At 49.2% G+C, this 15830-nt stretch overlaps 1 protein-coding gene across 2 annotated transcripts in view; it reads left to right on the top strand.

The window, feature by feature from the left end:
• The window catches only part of Slc6a17 (solute carrier family 6 member 17), a 31063-nt gene extending 20180 nt beyond the window's left edge, over window positions 1-10883 (top strand). The window contains exons 6-13 of one of the 2 annotated variants that reach the window (XM_028757405.1): window positions 961-1202; window positions 1459-1651; window positions 3862-4054; window positions 4635-4794; window positions 6209-6371; window positions 6913-8307; window positions 9635-9746; window positions 9864-10883. In XM_028757405.1, the coding sequence (XP_028613238.1) occupies window positions 961-1202; window positions 1459-1651; window positions 3862-4054; window positions 4635-4794; window positions 6209-6371; window positions 6913-7281 (1320 nt within the window). In that variant the 3' untranslated portion in view covers window positions 7282-8307; window positions 9635-9746; window positions 9864-10883. Of the gene's footprint in view, window positions 1-960; window positions 1203-1458; window positions 1652-3861; window positions 4055-4634; window positions 4795-6208; window positions 6372-6912; window positions 8308-9634; window positions 9747-9863 lie in introns of those variants that run through there. The other variant, XM_028757406.1, reaches the window with a different exon arrangement.
• The last annotated feature ends 4947 nt before the right edge of the window (window positions 10884-15830 follow it).

Genomic DNA, 15830 nt, shown 5'->3' with positions numbered 1-15830 from the left:
CCTGCCCTATCCCACCTGCCCTATCCCACCTGCCCTATCCCACCTGCTCTATCCCACCTGCACTGCCTCACCTGCCCTATCCCACCTGCATTATCCCACCTGCACTGCCTCACCTCCCCCAAAACACCTGCTCATCTGTACTATCTCATAAGAACCACCTCACCTGCACCTCTGTCTGCATCACCTCTCCTGCCTACATCATCCCACCTGTACCACCTTTCCTGCCTATATCACTGTGCCTCTACCTATATCACTGAGCCTGTACCACCCCACCTGCACCCCTACCTGCACCAACACAGTTATACCGCTTCATCAGTTCAGCCACACTCCTTCATTGTGTAACCACCTTCAGACACCTTCTATGTCCCTTTATAGCCACCCTATGCTCACACTGATCCCTCCTCCCTCATGCTTTCCTCACCTCTGCTGTCACTGGTCAAAGGGCCATCATGAGAATTCCCTCTTCTGAGAAGCATCCTTGCCTCCTGACCCACTGAGTGCCTGACTCTCCCAACCTTTGCCATAGTGCTATTTAGCATCTGTTGATGGGATCGGTTTTCCAATGTCCATCTCTCCAACTAGCCCATAAGCTCCAAGGATGCTGAAACCGTGCTATTCATTCTCCTTGGCCCATACTTTGAGGAATGAAGAGTGAAAGAAAGATTGATTTGATAAAGGCTTTGGGAATAGCTCCATATCACCCCAATACTCTTGCAGCTCAGCCTCCTGTGTAAGCACTCAGTATTCAAATAGCCCTTTGAGGTTGACACTGTTATCTGTCTTTTGCAGCTGAGGAAGCTGTGGCTCAGAGGAGTTGGTGAATTTCCCAGCCATAGCTACTTTATACCAAGCCATGTTGTATGGTCTCGGTTGAGTCTGAGGAAAGGGTGGGATGGTGGGCACATGATTAAAACCATCATCTCTTTGTCTCTTTCTTTGCTCCCATGATCATGTGTGTAGCTGGACAAGATGCTGGACCCCCAGGTGTGGCGGGAGGCAGCCACACAGGTCTTCTTCGCCCTGGGGCTGGGCTTTGGAGGCGTCATCGCCTTTTCCAGCTACAACAAACAGGACAATAACTGCCACTTCGATGCTGCCCTGGTGTCCTTCATCAACTTCTTCACCTCGGTGTTGGCTACCCTCGTGGTGTTTGCTGTGCTGGGCTTCAAAGCCAACATCATGAATGAGAAGTGTGTGGTCGAGTAGGTGGCATGGCCCCTTCGGTCCCTCCTTTCACTGTCTGCCTCACCCAGGGGTAGCAGGTGGGCCGGGCAAGGTGAAAGGTCCCCTCTGTTCCATAAGGGATAAGATCATCATCTTCCTTAGCCCTGGCCCACAAGGACAGGCTCATGGATGTTTCTGTCAGTGGCCTGTGGGTGCCCTGCCTGGGTTTCTGAGAGGGGTCTCTAGGGTCCTACTCCTACCTTCTTACCTGGTCCTGCCCTCTTTGCTCTGCAGGAATGCTGAGAAAATTCTAGGGTATCTCAACTCTAATGTCTTGAGCCGGGACCTCATCCCACCCCACGTCAACTTCTCTCACCTGACCACCAAGGACTACTCAGAAATGTACAACGTCATCATGACTGTTAAGGAGAAGCAGTTCTCAGCCCTGGGCCTGGATCCCTGTCTCCTGGAGGATGAGCTGGACAAGGTACTGGAACAGGCTGCTCTTTCCAGGACAGACAAGAACCCAGAGATAGGCTTAGTGGCTGGAGCTTGGGAACAGGCCTTGAAAGACCATAGAGAGTAATCATTTACTAATAAGCAAAGACTCAGTGTGTATACTCACTATGTGTGTACAGAGAAAGACAAGTGTCAGCTAAAGCATCTGCCAGAGGTAAGCTTATTAGATGAGGGACCAAAGGAAGCAGGAAGCATTGAAATCACAGGAGCCTTTGTCAGTTTGAGGGAGCTTTCCCATCTATCTATCTATCAAGATTTTTTTAATTTTTATGTATGTTTGGTTTTTTGCCTGCATGCATGTCTGTGCGAGGGTGCTTATGATATTATGGAACTGGATATACAGTTGTGAACAGCCATGTGGGTGCTGGGAATTGAACCTGGGTCCTCTAGAAGAGCAGCTAGTCCTCTTAACTGCAGAGCCATCTCTCCAGCCCAGCCTCACCATTTATTGAGGAAGCTTCCTGTGCCTGGGCTCTGTGTATACAGACCACTTAGAACAGCATCTGTGAAACAGGTACATGCCAGTCCCCTTTAGTTTCCATTTCCTTTGATCTCTGAGGCAATGCTATGAGTTGAGCATGAATATTGTTCTCAGTTTTATCAATAAGCAACCTATAGGTTGGAGGAGGGGCTTGATCAGCGAGCGTCTCACAGCTAGTGAGTGTATATGTGTGTGTGTGTGTGTGTGCATGTGTGTGTGCATGTGTGTGTGCATGTATGTATATCTGCAGTACTCTTGCTCCAGAGTCCCTGTTCTGCAGCATCCCTTGAGAGTTCTGCCCTCCCCTGCTGCCCCCCTCTTCCATTGCTACAATGATACTTAGCTCTTGGTCTAGAGCAGAAATCCTGTCTCCTCATTAATGCTCAAGTTAAAGTGAAGATAACTTTCTTATGTTTGGATTTACACCATTGTTGACTTTCAAAATGACTGTTCTGCTAGAAGTGGTAATAGGAAGCAGACCCACAGATCCCAGGACCCTGGCTGGAGCCAAGGTTCATGTTGGGGATAGTAAACCCTACAGCTTCTTCATGATACCAGGAGCTTCTCATAGAGATGTTAGAGCACCATGTCAATGGCAGCTCTATAGCTTGGAGATAGAGTTTGGTTGGTAGAGTGCTTGTGTAGCATCCATGTAGCCCTGAGTTTGACCCTGAACACTTTTAAAAAAGGATTAACAGAAGAAAGTCACAAAGACAGCTTCACTGGTCTATGGGAGCTGCATCCCACATCTCTAACTCTCTCCCTTGATCGAGAGCAAAGGAGCCTAGTTGGAGGATCCTCTCTTTCCATGTTCCATGAAACTACAGCAGGTCTCACAGGCATGGCCTGATCCTCTGACAAAACTTGGATTACAGCAGGTTTTTCACACAAGGCAACCTCCCAAGTATCTGAATGACAACTAAAACCTCAGGTCTATGTGTTCCCTCAAGATCATGGGACAGTTATAAATGATGTGAGCAGGCAGGTGCCTGTACAAAGGGCCTCTGTATTAAAGCAATGGTTCCCTACTTGGACATTCCATGAGGACCCCTGATAGCTTTATAGCATCTCACACCAGCTTAACCCTAAATCATTGCCTCTGTGGGAGAATGGCATGGGCTGGGTACTTAAAGACTTACAATTACTTCTATTGCACAGCTGAGCCTGCTGCTTTAAGGTCTGGAGTTTGGTGATTCAGAAATGGGTGTGGTCATTGTGGTTGCAACAAAGATGATGTCTTAGAAGAGCAGAGTCTTAAACTGGGTGTGTTTCTGTGAGCTCCTTTACTGGGATCACTGGATTCCTTGAACAACCTGTAGATTATAGGTCCCCCAGGGAAATGCTCACGAACATTTTTTACATTTTGGTTTAGTTTGGTTGTTTTGAGACAATATTAATCTGTAGTCCAGGTTAACAGGAAACTGAATGTGAAGCCCAGGCTAGCCTTGAACCCATAGCAAATCCCCCTGCTTCAGCTACCTGAGTGCTGGAATTAGAGGCATGAGTCACTACAGCTAGTTCTCTTCAGAGATTCTAATACTGAAGTTTAAGACCCACTCTCTCGAGCTGAAAGAGTTCAAGTGGCAATGGGGATCCCTATGAAAGAGGGGATATGATAACTATAGGCTAAGGACAGTGGGAGGGAGGCAGGGGACTTGTGAAGTAAGAGTGGCCCCTACTCTCTGCCCCACCCTCAGTCTGTGCAGGGCACAGGCCTGGCCTTCATCGCCTTCACTGAGGCCATGACACATTTCCCGGCCTCCCCATTCTGGTCCGTCATGTTCTTCCTGATGCTCATCAACCTGGGCCTGGGCAGTATGATTGGGACCATGGCAGGAATCACCACACCTATCATCGACACCTTCAAGGTGCCCAAGGAGATGTTCACAGGTAACCCCCTGTTGCCCCGACAGACACCAGCCCAGCATGTGCATGATAATTAGGTTCTGACTTGATTGGATCACCCAGCACCCTATCTGCAGAAGGCCCTTCTCCCTCACTACAGACCTGGATGTGCCTCTCAGCTACCAATACTGTCAGGATATGCATTTACCTCTTACCTGTATCCCTGGGTCATAGGGATGGGGTAGAGTATCTTCCTCCTCTCAAATGAGAAAACTATGGTGTCCTGGGGGGAAAAGCCTAGCAACAATCCGTTGAATCATCTCAATTCAATTCAGTAATTAAGTTGAACAGTTGTCTTGAGCCTGGTGCTGTGCCAGGCACAGGGAACATAACAGAAGAATGCAGAGTTTTACCTTCCTCGAGTCTCCTGCCTGATTCAGGAGAGCTTAGAACCTCAGCTTCCAGCCCTCTCCTGCAGGGCTGTGCCTGTGGGTCATGGAGAGGGATAGGCTGCAGGCCTGCTTGGAACAGTGTGATAGAAGGGGGGAGCTGGGTCCCCCTAAGTCCCCAGAGTCCCACCCACCCTGCACCTTTGCCCCCACACCGGCCTCCCGGCTCTCTGTAGTGGGCTGCTGTGTCTTTGCATTCTTCGTGGGGCTGTTGTTCGTCCAGCGTTCCGGAAACTACTTTGTCACCATGTTTGATGACTATTCGGCCACCCTGCCACTCACCGTCATCGTCATCCTTGAGAACATCGCTGTGGCCTGGATTTATGGAACCAAGAAGTAAGGAGGTCATAGAGGTGTGGCGGGGACATGTGGTGGCTTCTTTCCCATAAGGGCTTTCTGGGGTGTCTTGTGTTCTCGTGAATGGCTGTGAAAGGGACAAGAGATTATATAATCTATCGGGGCTAAAGGGTCCTTGGCACTGGGACACTGAGGCCTATAAAGAGGGCATGAATACCAGAGGCTACTTGGCTAGTAAGAGACTGAGCTGTGCTAAAGACCTTGAATCCTGGGTTCAGGTTCTGATGCCAGCCTAAATGATTAACTACCACAGCCCCTTTATTGAATACCAGTCTGTAGATATCCACTAAACTTGTTTAGCATGTGGTTGGGATTTGAGGGGTCCCTGCTCTCAAAGAGTTGGTGGACTTCAGCAGCCTGATTCATAATTTTAATGTATGGTTTTGGCATCAAGTTTAGGTTTTTCAGGGAAAGAAGACTTAGCAATAAGGTAAGATTTGGTTTCATGTATCTTCACTTACAGTCAGCTCTTATTTATGGTCAAAGATGCATTCCCAGAGACTTCCAAGACTGGCACCTTCCTACTCCACAATTTACTGTGTCCATTGTCCTTGTCCTCAGAGGGACCCAGGCCTTCCACCAACTACCTCAGCTTGACCCTCCTTGATGTCCATATGGGTTTGGAATCCAGTATCTCTCACAGGGGTCATTTGTGTCCTGGGAAGGCACAGGGGGTACTGAATGCATAAGAAAAGGAGCACCCAAGGAGATTTAGTTGTAGGTCTAGTAACAACTGTAACTTAAAAGCAGCTATGGATATAAATGTTTCTAGGTATCTTCAAATAACTGGGATATGATAAGAAATGTCTGGTGCAATCTATTTGGAACAGTCACAAGTATTGTTGGCACCCCTGAGGTTGTTTGCAATTATAATAGAAGGAATGACCAGGCTCAGTTAGTGTAACTTAGGTAAAGATGAGTTTTGTATACCACTGAAACCCATACACACACACACACACACACACACACACACACACACACACACACACACTCATACCCCGCCTCCTGGAATTCTAGCACAGAGTCCAGTTTAGAGATCCCTGAGTTTTGGAAGTTTCTTCCTTCCCATGCTAGGTAGGTGCATTACTGCCTCTCCTCCAGCAGAGGGAGGATTGAGCCAGGCCAGTGAGAGGAGGCTGTGCTTTGAGAATCCAGAGCTTTCCAGCACCTATCCACATGGTCCAGGGCCTGTCTAATGGATCATATCTCTGGGTGGAACACGGTGTGAAGTAGGCAGGGCCGAGCCTCCTGGAGATCATGGAAGCTTTACACTGAACACAGAAGGCAAAGGCTAGCAGAGCCCAGAGGGGACTGGTCAGAAGCAAGTGACTGCAGGAGAAAGGGAGGAAGTGGTGAAGGTGTCAACTGCTCTGTCTTCTGCTGTGCCTGGCAGGTTTATGCAGGAGCTGACAGAGATGCTGGGCTTCCGGCCGTACCGATTCTATTTCTACATGTGGAAGTTTGTGTCTCCACTGTGCATGGCTGTTCTCACCACAGCCAGCATCATCCAGCTGGGAGTGTCACCCCCAGGCTATAGTGCCTGGATTAAGGAGGAGGTGAGTGGTGGCCACCACAAACCCCAGAGTCACTTGCATCTTCTCAGGCCTTTAACGTAATAGACAACCGGCGCAAAGCTTTCTAGAGCAGCTCCTCTGTAACAGGTCTTGGGTGCCCTGTATTCCTAAGAAGTGACATCATTGCTATAGTATAAATGGAGAACCTGAGGCTCAGCAAAATCAGCATCTTTCTAGTTCTTCTAAGGCACAGTCTGTTTTTGTGTCTGTGGAGTGGAACTACCCATGCTTTCTACAGATGTACAAACTGAGGCCCCTTTAATCAAGCTGATATTCAAACGGCTATCCCTGGGACCAAGCTGCCCTACCACACTCAAGTAGCACTTCCTGGGGACACCATTGTTACTGCTACTTGAACACAATGGAGGAAGGGGAGAAGGGGAAGAGGGGAGGAGGGGAGGAGGGGAGGAGGGGAAGAGGGGAGGAGGGGAGGAGGGGAGGCCAGGGGCAAGTGTCAGCCTGTAGGCTTGGGACCCATGCTGTCTGGTGCGCTGCATCCTCTCCCTCTGCTGTCACCCTTTAGGCCGCTGAGCGCTACTTGTACTTCCCCAACTGGGCCATGGCACTGCTGATCACCCTCATCGCTGTGGCAACTCTACCCATCCCTGTGGTGTTCATCCTGCGCCACTTCCACCTGCTCTCCGACGGTTCCAACACCCTCTCGGTGTCCTACAAGAAGGGCCGCATGATGAAAGACATCTCCAATCTGGAGGAGAACGATGAGACACGCTTCATCCTCAGCAAGGTGCCCAGTGAGGCGCCCTCCCCCATGCCCACCCACCGCTCCTATCTGGGACCTGGCAGCACATCACCCTTGGAGAGCAGCGGCAATCCTAACGGACGCTATGGAAGCGGCTACCTCTTGGCCAGCACCCCTGAGTCAGAGCTGTGACTACAGCTCCACCCTGCCTGCCTTCCCTCAATACCCAACCTGCCCACTTGTCTGGGCCTGGCCTCTTCCTCCATGGTGGCCACCAGACCCAGGCCAGTCCAAGGAGAGAGGATCTGTCCTGCCTTGCTCCTCACCCAAGTCCCAGAAGTCTCCCTACCTATGAGCAGGGGACTGGGGACAATTCAATCCCTATTCCAGGCCCCCAACCCATGTAACTTTTTAAAGAACTCTTGCCAAGTTGCAGCCATGTAACCACAAAAATCTCAGTATGGGGGGACTTCAAGTGGACGCTTTAGGAGTCACCCCCCCTCCTTGTAAAATCTATCACTTGCAGTTCTTGGGTCTCAGGGAGGATCCATTTATGCTGCTGGTTATGGTGGTAGTGGACAGAGGCTTCAGGGCTGAAGGTGCAGGAAGTAGACTTTAGCCCAGCCTGCCGTAAGACCAGGACTCATCATCCTGTCCAACCCATCCAGGCTGCTCCTGAGCTAAGACAGGGAGAGGGACGCGTGTGTCAGGACTCAGGCTTTGCTTTGGCAGGAGGTGTACCAGAAACTCCTCAATTCTGTCTTTTGATAAAGGCGGAGCCCTCTCAGGCTTAAGCATGAATGCTGCCATTGAAAGGAACACATCCACAGCCAGCTCATGGAGTCTTTAAATGGCCCTGTTTACCCCGACAGGGACAAAGGGTGTATATTCTTGATCCTCCCTGAGAGCACAGTGATGGGGTCACTTTAACTGGGGCTTAGCCATTTCTCAGTCTTCTCCTTCCAACCTGGAGCCAGGAGTGGTGGTCTTTGCCTCTGTCCCAGAGAGAAAAGGGTGCAGTGCAAGATGAAGTTTCCACAGCACAATTTGCAGGGTCCCAGCACAATCTAGATGGTTTGGAGCACAAGAGAAACAAACATACTCTTCCACACTCTGCAGCTCCTATTTTTCTCTTTAGTGGCAGCTTCTCCCCTGGAATGAGGGTTCCTGGAGTTCAGATGTGTGCCACCAGGAGCCCTTGTTTCTAAGGAAAGACAGGTAAACTCACTGCCCCCCGGGGCTGCCACTCACTCTTCTTGTTGCACAAGCACAGCCACTTGTGTGCACATCATGTGAAGACACCTTGGAAACCCTTCCCAAACTTCCCTAGCCTGTTCAGAGACGTGGCACAGGCAATTCCAGGCAGAGCAGAGTCTCTGGTCTTAGGCTCCAAGGGAGATAAACAGTATATGACAGTGTCCCTGACCACCTTTCGAGGCTCCCCTGGAAGAAGGGCTGCTTCAGAGCAGCCTGTGAGGATTGGGAAGTTGACCTGAGATTCAGAGTATCTCTCTGCAGTATCACCTTAGAGGGATGGGTGTATGGACATATATGGTTGGCTGGCTGGGATGGACAGATGGATGGGTGGATGGATAGGGTCACCCTAACTACGGTTTAGTCATTCCTCAGTCTCCTCCTTCCAACCTGGAGCCAGGGGTGGTGGTTTTATATCCATCCATCCATCCATCCATCCATCCATCCATCCATCCATCCATCCAGACACACATGCTGTTTCTATCTTTGAAAGTTTTGGTAGGCAGGAAAAGACCTGGGTACCTTCCAGAGGCTCCTGGGTCATTGTTGTGGCCCAAATGTCCCTCAGTACTGAGGGACAGTCTAGGCCCAGGTATCCACCTCTTACTCCTAAGCCTCCTGGATACCTTCCTCCCCAGCCATCCCCTCAGCCTGCCATCTCTCCTTTCCCTCAGTTCCACACACCTTCTCTCACTTCTAGCTTTCTTGGTTCCACCTGTCCTAGTATTTAAGGTGAAAGAGAGACGAGCTTTTGGGAGACAGCATCCCATTCTCGGACACCTCACCTGACAACACCTCCTAGCTGGCCCCATGCCTAGTCCTGAGCAGAATTAGAAAACAGGAAAGCCAGGCCCTAGCAGAGACTCCACTATCTCTCCTCCTCTCCAGATGCTATTTCTATTGTACATTCAATCTGTACATGTGGGTGTAAATGCTGTGAAATGACAAACCCAATATTATACTGTGGCTGGTGGACTATTTTCATCCTCAGTGCCGTACAGATCTATTTTCATTGTATATTTGATATATTTTTAATTTTGTAGCGTGGCTGGGCCAGGCCCCAGCCTGTGAGGCTACAGTGAGTGGGGAGGGGGAGGGGAAGCTGAGCTGGGGCTGTTTGCTTAGGCCTTGTGGGCTCTGTAGTGTGTGTTGTAGCCTTTTGCTGTAGGCCAGAACGCTACACCTTTGCTGTGAGTTGGACATAGGACCCAGAGCTCTGTGGTTGTGTGTGTGTGTTACATTCGTAGGTGTGAGTGCATAAGGTGCCGATCTGTGACACCCCCCCACCCAGTGTTCATCACCTTCTGAAGACCCCAGGTCTTCCTCTCAGCTCTATGGGTGAGGCCTCAGGACAGGCGCTTCTAAGAAGCACTAGCTGTGGGGAAGGCATGTGTTTCCTGCAGGTGACTCATCGTCATTTCGCTTTTGATGAGGAGAGCCTTGGGTGGAGGGAAAGCCTCCAGATTTATTTTCCAGTCAACCTTCTGTTGTTCACACTGGAGTCATGATGTCTTAGGCAGACAGTACCGGGGTTTCTTAGGAGGACGGCATCTCTCTGCCCTTCAGTCCTGCATTTGTCCTTGAAAAAGTCCTGAGTACTCAGAAAGCAGCAGCTGCTTCTCAGACCTCTGCTGGCTCCTCGGGAGAGATGAGGTGGGCTCACTTGACCACTGAAGACCAGCCCCAGCTTCCGTGCAGGAGCTGGAAGTGAGGGCCGGGTCTCCAAGTCTTTGCACGGAGTCCCTACTGGTTGGTGCTGCCCGTAAGGTGCCTACCAGGAGATGAGGGTTTTCTGGGGCTGTGAGTCAATCGAGCTAGGGCAGTGCAGAGGTACACCTGAGGGTTCCTGTTCTGCCTGCTTTCAGCTCCAGTCACCAGCTTCTTCTTCAGGGAGCCCTCAGCCCTCTTCATGGAGACTGCAAGGAGCCTGAGGCCCAGTTCGGGTGGTGGGGGAGACACGAGGTGTAGAGGGATTGTAGATAGGGTTGGCTTCTGCCATTAAGCAATAAGTCTTCAGTGGCTGGCTGCTGCTTTTTAAGTGCCAGGAAATGTGCTCCAGAGGCAGTGTGTGTGTGTGTGTGTGTGTGTGTGTGTGTGTGTGTGTGCCTGAGGCTGTGAGCCAGGCCCCATGTAGGCCTGCAGTATTACCAGGCAGGGACTGCCCTTCCCTTCCTTACCTCTATCCCTCCCCCAACTAAAGTATGCCCACTGTGAAAAGAGAAGTGAGATCAAACAGATTGTAATACACCTGGACTCTCTGTGCACCCCTGGGTCCCTCTTCTTAGGTCTGAACTATGGGGATATGGAGCCTGGAGTCATTTCTCATGAGAAGTCCTGCTTTGTACAGACTTAAACACACACCAGGCAGTCACTTCTGGTCCTGACACACATTCAGAACAGTTAAAGTTCATGTGTCCTGGACTGGTCAGTTGTCTGGGTCAAGACCACTCTGCCCAGGAGAGGGGATGAGGCATTGTCACCCCAGGGCCCCCACTTCATCTTCCCTACCCTGGTGTACAATAAAGTGTCTGTTCTTAGCACCCTCTCTTGCCTTTCTTTACTTACAGGAGAGGAACTAAGGGAGGCTTTGGGACAAACGTGTGTTTTAGGATGGGGTGGAACAGTATTCTGGCTGAGAAATTTGAAGACAGGTATGCAGTCAGTTTTCTAGGCGTGTCCCCGGACACATGTGTGCACTGTGCTTGTCCTTACTGTGCCTCAGCAACTTTGTACAGCTGAGATTTTTCTCCGAGGGAAATGCTTGGAATCCACGTTTTTCCAGGTAAGGAAAGTGGGGCTCCATCTGGTATAAGGATGGTGTTTGGTGTCCTCTTCCAGGGATTTTCAGGGTGACTCTTATCCTGCCCAGCTTCAGAGAAAACAACATATGTTCACTTTTGCAAGGAAGTCTGAGGGAGAACACAGGGAAGGCAGGGGACTGACCTGATCCTTAGGGACGTGAGGTAGTTCACAGAAAGCCATGTTCTAAGTTCTGAGAGAGCTACCCCTGTCACATCAGATAATGTCTTTTGGAATCTTCAGTGAGCGATAAAAGTGACGTATCAGATGTGATACCTCAAGTTTTTGTTAAGTAGGCACCCACTGAACGTAGGATCATTAAGAATGGAACAGGCTGGTGGCAGAGAACCCCCTCTTCCTGCCTTGGCTAGGAGTACAGTCTTCAGAAGAACCCTACACTCATCTCTCCCTATCCCAGTCTGACTCAACGCCTTGTGATCTCAGTTTCATTCAGAAGGGTCCTCCAAAGGAACCTTTCATTTCCTCTCCCTGCCACCCCTTGTTCTAGGACCAGCCACCAGGTGGCAGAAATCCCTTTCTGTCCACGCTTTAGCCTGGCAAAACTCTTCAACTGTCACTCTGTGAGTTAGTCACTGAACAGACATTAGAAGACATCATGAGTGGACTTCATGTTGGTTATAGACCTCCCCAAACATGCAAGTCAGCACCGACTGCCCGGAGTTTGGTCAAGCACCTCTCTTGTCACATCAAATCTCCTACTTATCTCTCAAACAAGGGAATGTCCCAGCGCTGGACAAACCACTCCCCACACAGTCACTCACTCTTTTGGTAATTTTGGTTGAAACAGCAGCCATCCTTCCAGGAGGGGTGCACAGACACAGAGACAAGGTCATAAGGGCTTCACTGCAGTGGCACTCTGAAACCAGATTCCTCAAAGTCAAGTCTTAAGTTCAGTGCCAGCTGGGTTTTGTCTTTCCTAAGAGACACATCTTCTAATCTGCAAGAGAGAAAGAAAGAGAGAGGATAGGCGATAATACATCCTAAAACAGTTCTCTCTTGCAGTGTTCCATGTCAGTCCAAATTTTAAGACAACCATCATTTCATACCTCACAATTTTATAAATGAGGAATTCCAGTATGGACTGGGGCAGCAGATGGGTGGAAACTCAGGTGATGTTCAGTTGGTAGAAGAGCTGGTCTGGGGTCTTTCTCACACTATTTAAATATTTCATTCCTGGGTGAAAATGGTTAGGAGTGGAGTTCAGCTGAGCCTGTTGGTCAGAGTGGCCAAATTCTTATCTGATGGCTCAAAGTACCTGGGAAGACCGATTCAAGAGTAGAAAAATGGAAGCTGGAAGTACCCATTTCTTAAGGCCTGGATGGATCATAGCATCTATTCAGGGGCACACAGACCTCACTGTGGATTGGAAATGGGAGGGTCCCCACACAATAAACCTATTCTGGGGTACTGGATGTGTCCGTGACCATCTTTGGCATCTTTTTGGAGGCTTTCCCTGAGAGGATATTAGCTCTAAAACACAGAACTGAGACACAGAGCTGATCTGTTCTGATGAGGAGGTCAGCAGCTAAATTTGGGCCCTGAATGGAGGCAGTAAGTAGGGAAGAAGACAAGGGCATGACAAAGGACAGAAGAGACAGCTTCTTCCGCTTCATTTTGGCCCCAGGGGCAGGCTGCTTGAGGTTGTTTCAATCATGAGTCTGTCACCAACCTTGAGCAGGCCACTTGGCCCTCTGAACCTGTGTGACAATAAAACCTTCCTTGAGACTCTGTGAGGAAAAAATGAACTCCTGAGATGCCTGACGAACCGTAGCATTGAAGTTTTCCATAGGGGGATAGAATATATGCTGATTATTACTGTCTTCTCTCTACCAACCCTGGGTGAGTGCAATGGCCCTGCTTCACCCATGCAATGAGCCAGCACCCTGGTACCATTGTTAAAAGACAATCTCAGCCTAACCCTGGAAAAAGCCAAGGAAGGCGGAAAGAAAAAGTCCCCTTTCCAGGGAAGCAAGCACTCTCCAATCCTGTCCCTGTCTTGCTTCCTTCTTAGTCACAATCAGATACAGCCTCATCCATCCCTAGCTACAGGCATGGGCGAGAGAATTCTACAAACTCCTGGAATGTTGTGAATGTTTATTCGTATATTTTCAAAGGCCTCCCCATTCTTTAACCCTTCTCCCATCAGAAATATTCTCTGCCTTTCCTCTTGAACCTAGGCAAGCAAATTCCTCTTCTAGTCAACAGAAAATCGAGGAAGTAATATTATGAACTTGCAGAGCTACATCAACAAGGGTGTTGTTCTCGGGATAATGGTTCTGGGGGGAGTTAGCCACTTCCACTTACCTGAGACAACAGTGCTAGAAGGTGTCACTTGCAGGTGCTACTGCTGACAGCTGCAGCTGAGCTCTTAGCCCAAGTCAACTACCAGTCATGTGAATGTGCCATACTGAACATTCAGCTCAAAGGAGCTTGATACATTTGCAGTACCAATGTAACTGCGTGCATTCTAAGTAATGCACAGCTGGACCCTTCCTAGCTTCTTGGCCCATAATATAGTGAATGAAGAAAAATTACAGTTAAACTTACATATAGGGACACTTTATTTCACAGTAAAAATAACCATGAAGTGAATTCAAGGGATGATCTGACTTAATTGCCTTATAACAATTGACTTAATCGCCTTATAACAGAGGCAAGAGGTAGTAAGGCTTTCTCGAACAAGTAGAAGGGGAACTGTGGCCACAGCCTGGTTTCCTGACTTCTGATCCAGTGTACTTTCAACCACATTACAAAGGCCCTGACAGAAAGGACCCCAGCCTTCTCTCACGTCTAACCTTCCTTCATAAGTTTCTTGCATGGAGCATGAAGCAGGTATTTGGAGGGCCTAGAATTGTGCTGAACCCTGTGAACCTACATAAAGGCTTGGTTCAGGCAAGGATCCTTGTCTTGTCCAGGCAATCACAGTGAGACTTGGTGTGTCTACCTCTCGGTGGTGTCACATGGGAAGGAACCTGGAAGATGGGTAGAAGACTCAAGTTATTTAATGACAACAACATATTATGAATAAAATTACTCCGTGTAGGCAAAGTGTCAGCTGAAAAAAACAGAAAGACTTGGTAGGGGTCTACCCTCGGGTTCCCAGGGTCCTAGTTAGCAGGATAATGTGTCCAGAGTTAACCTAAGAAGAGATAGGTTCTTGGACTTCATGATTATCCAACAAGAAGTTAGGTTTGAGTTGCCTCTCCAGACAGCTGCTCCCCTTTCCCCAGGATACTGCTGGAGGGGATCAAACCCATAAGGACTAATTAATTCTACTGGAATGAGCCTGCTTTGTTGGAACTTAGCCCAGGTAGGAGGAATATGTACTTTTCTAGATGGAGAGATGTGGAGTGCCAAAGAGTCATGCCAGCTGGACCCTGCACTGTGTGTGTGCGTGTGTGTGTGTGAGCGCGCGCGCGTGCTCCCCAGCCCCAGATGCCTTGCACAACCCAACAGCCTTGAGTAACAAGACCTCTAGGAGACCCCCTCAACTGGCTCTGGCTCTGTGATTCTCATGAACACACTCCTACATGTGGAGACCACATGGGCTTCCATGTTTTCTCTGTTCTTGGTCCAAACCCAGCTGTAGCTCCATCTCTAAGGTTCACTGCTGTAGCCGCCAGCAGCCACGGATGAACTGGGTTCACCTGAAAGGAGGGCTGGAAATGAAAAAGAGATGGAGGGGAAAAAGAAGCATGAAGCCAAGACAAAGTTCTCTGATCAAGGCTCAAAGTTTAATATTCAGCACTTTGTATATACAGGGGAAGCCCAGGAAACCCATCCTTTGTTTCAGCTGGATTATGTCACAAGGCAAGCTCTATTCTTCTAAGTTCCTGTAGGAAGTTGTAAGTGCAGCCAGGGCAGATACCTCCACCTACGTCCTATTGTAGCAAGATCTATTGTAGCAAGGAAGGTCTTTCCAGCCTGCTCAAGGCTGGGGAAGGGCACACACTGCTGCTTCATAGGCCTGAAACCCTCAACAGGAACATGCCTATGAAGTATCACCCAATCTCTCCCAGTCCCATGACTCTAAGTCCTGAGTTCTAACCCAGCCTGAGCTTGTGATCTGTACCTTTCTGGTCTCTTCCTCTTAGGAAGTGGGGCACCAAAAGGCATCTGGAGTTCTCTGAGATTTTGAAATTAGCCCAATCCTGTCTATAACCCTTGTCAGAACCAGTGTAGTTGATCTTCATATTGCTGGTAGTACTTTGGGCCAATGTCTTACATACATTCTTCCTAGAACCTTCCTGGGACAGCTCTCACATTTAATTTGGAGCCTGAAAGTCTGGGGGTAAGAGCTGAAGAATACAATGAACTATTGAGCAAACAGGTTCCCAGTATTTTCTTGCCCACCCTACTCATCCTGCACAGAATCAAAGACCTACCACATGTGCCTAGTGATGAGGTCTGATAAAGCAATTCAATTTGCTGGGCTAAGAGGAAGCAAAGCATGCTGGGAAAGGATACTGGTTCCTTGGCCTGCGCCATAGGCTAGCTTCTTGGCATGGAGCCCCTTAGAAAAAGGGGTCTTAAAGAAGTGGAGAAGTGATCAGATGACCCCTGTCACTTAAGGGGGAGACCACTGCCCCCAATGGTGAGAGATGAGAGACTAATTTTAGCCTCTCTCTCTCTCTCTCTCTCTCTCTCTCTCTCTCTCTCTCTCTCTC

This window comes from Grammomys surdaster, unplaced genomic scaffold (assembly GCF_004785775.1).
Source record: "Grammomys surdaster isolate TR1022 unplaced genomic scaffold, NIH_TR_1.0 126158, whole genome shotgun sequence".
NCBI classification, from domain to species: domain Eukaryota; kingdom Metazoa; phylum Chordata; class Mammalia; order Rodentia; family Muridae; genus Grammomys; species Grammomys surdaster.
This window is presented reverse-complemented; position numbering and strand designations above follow the sequence as displayed.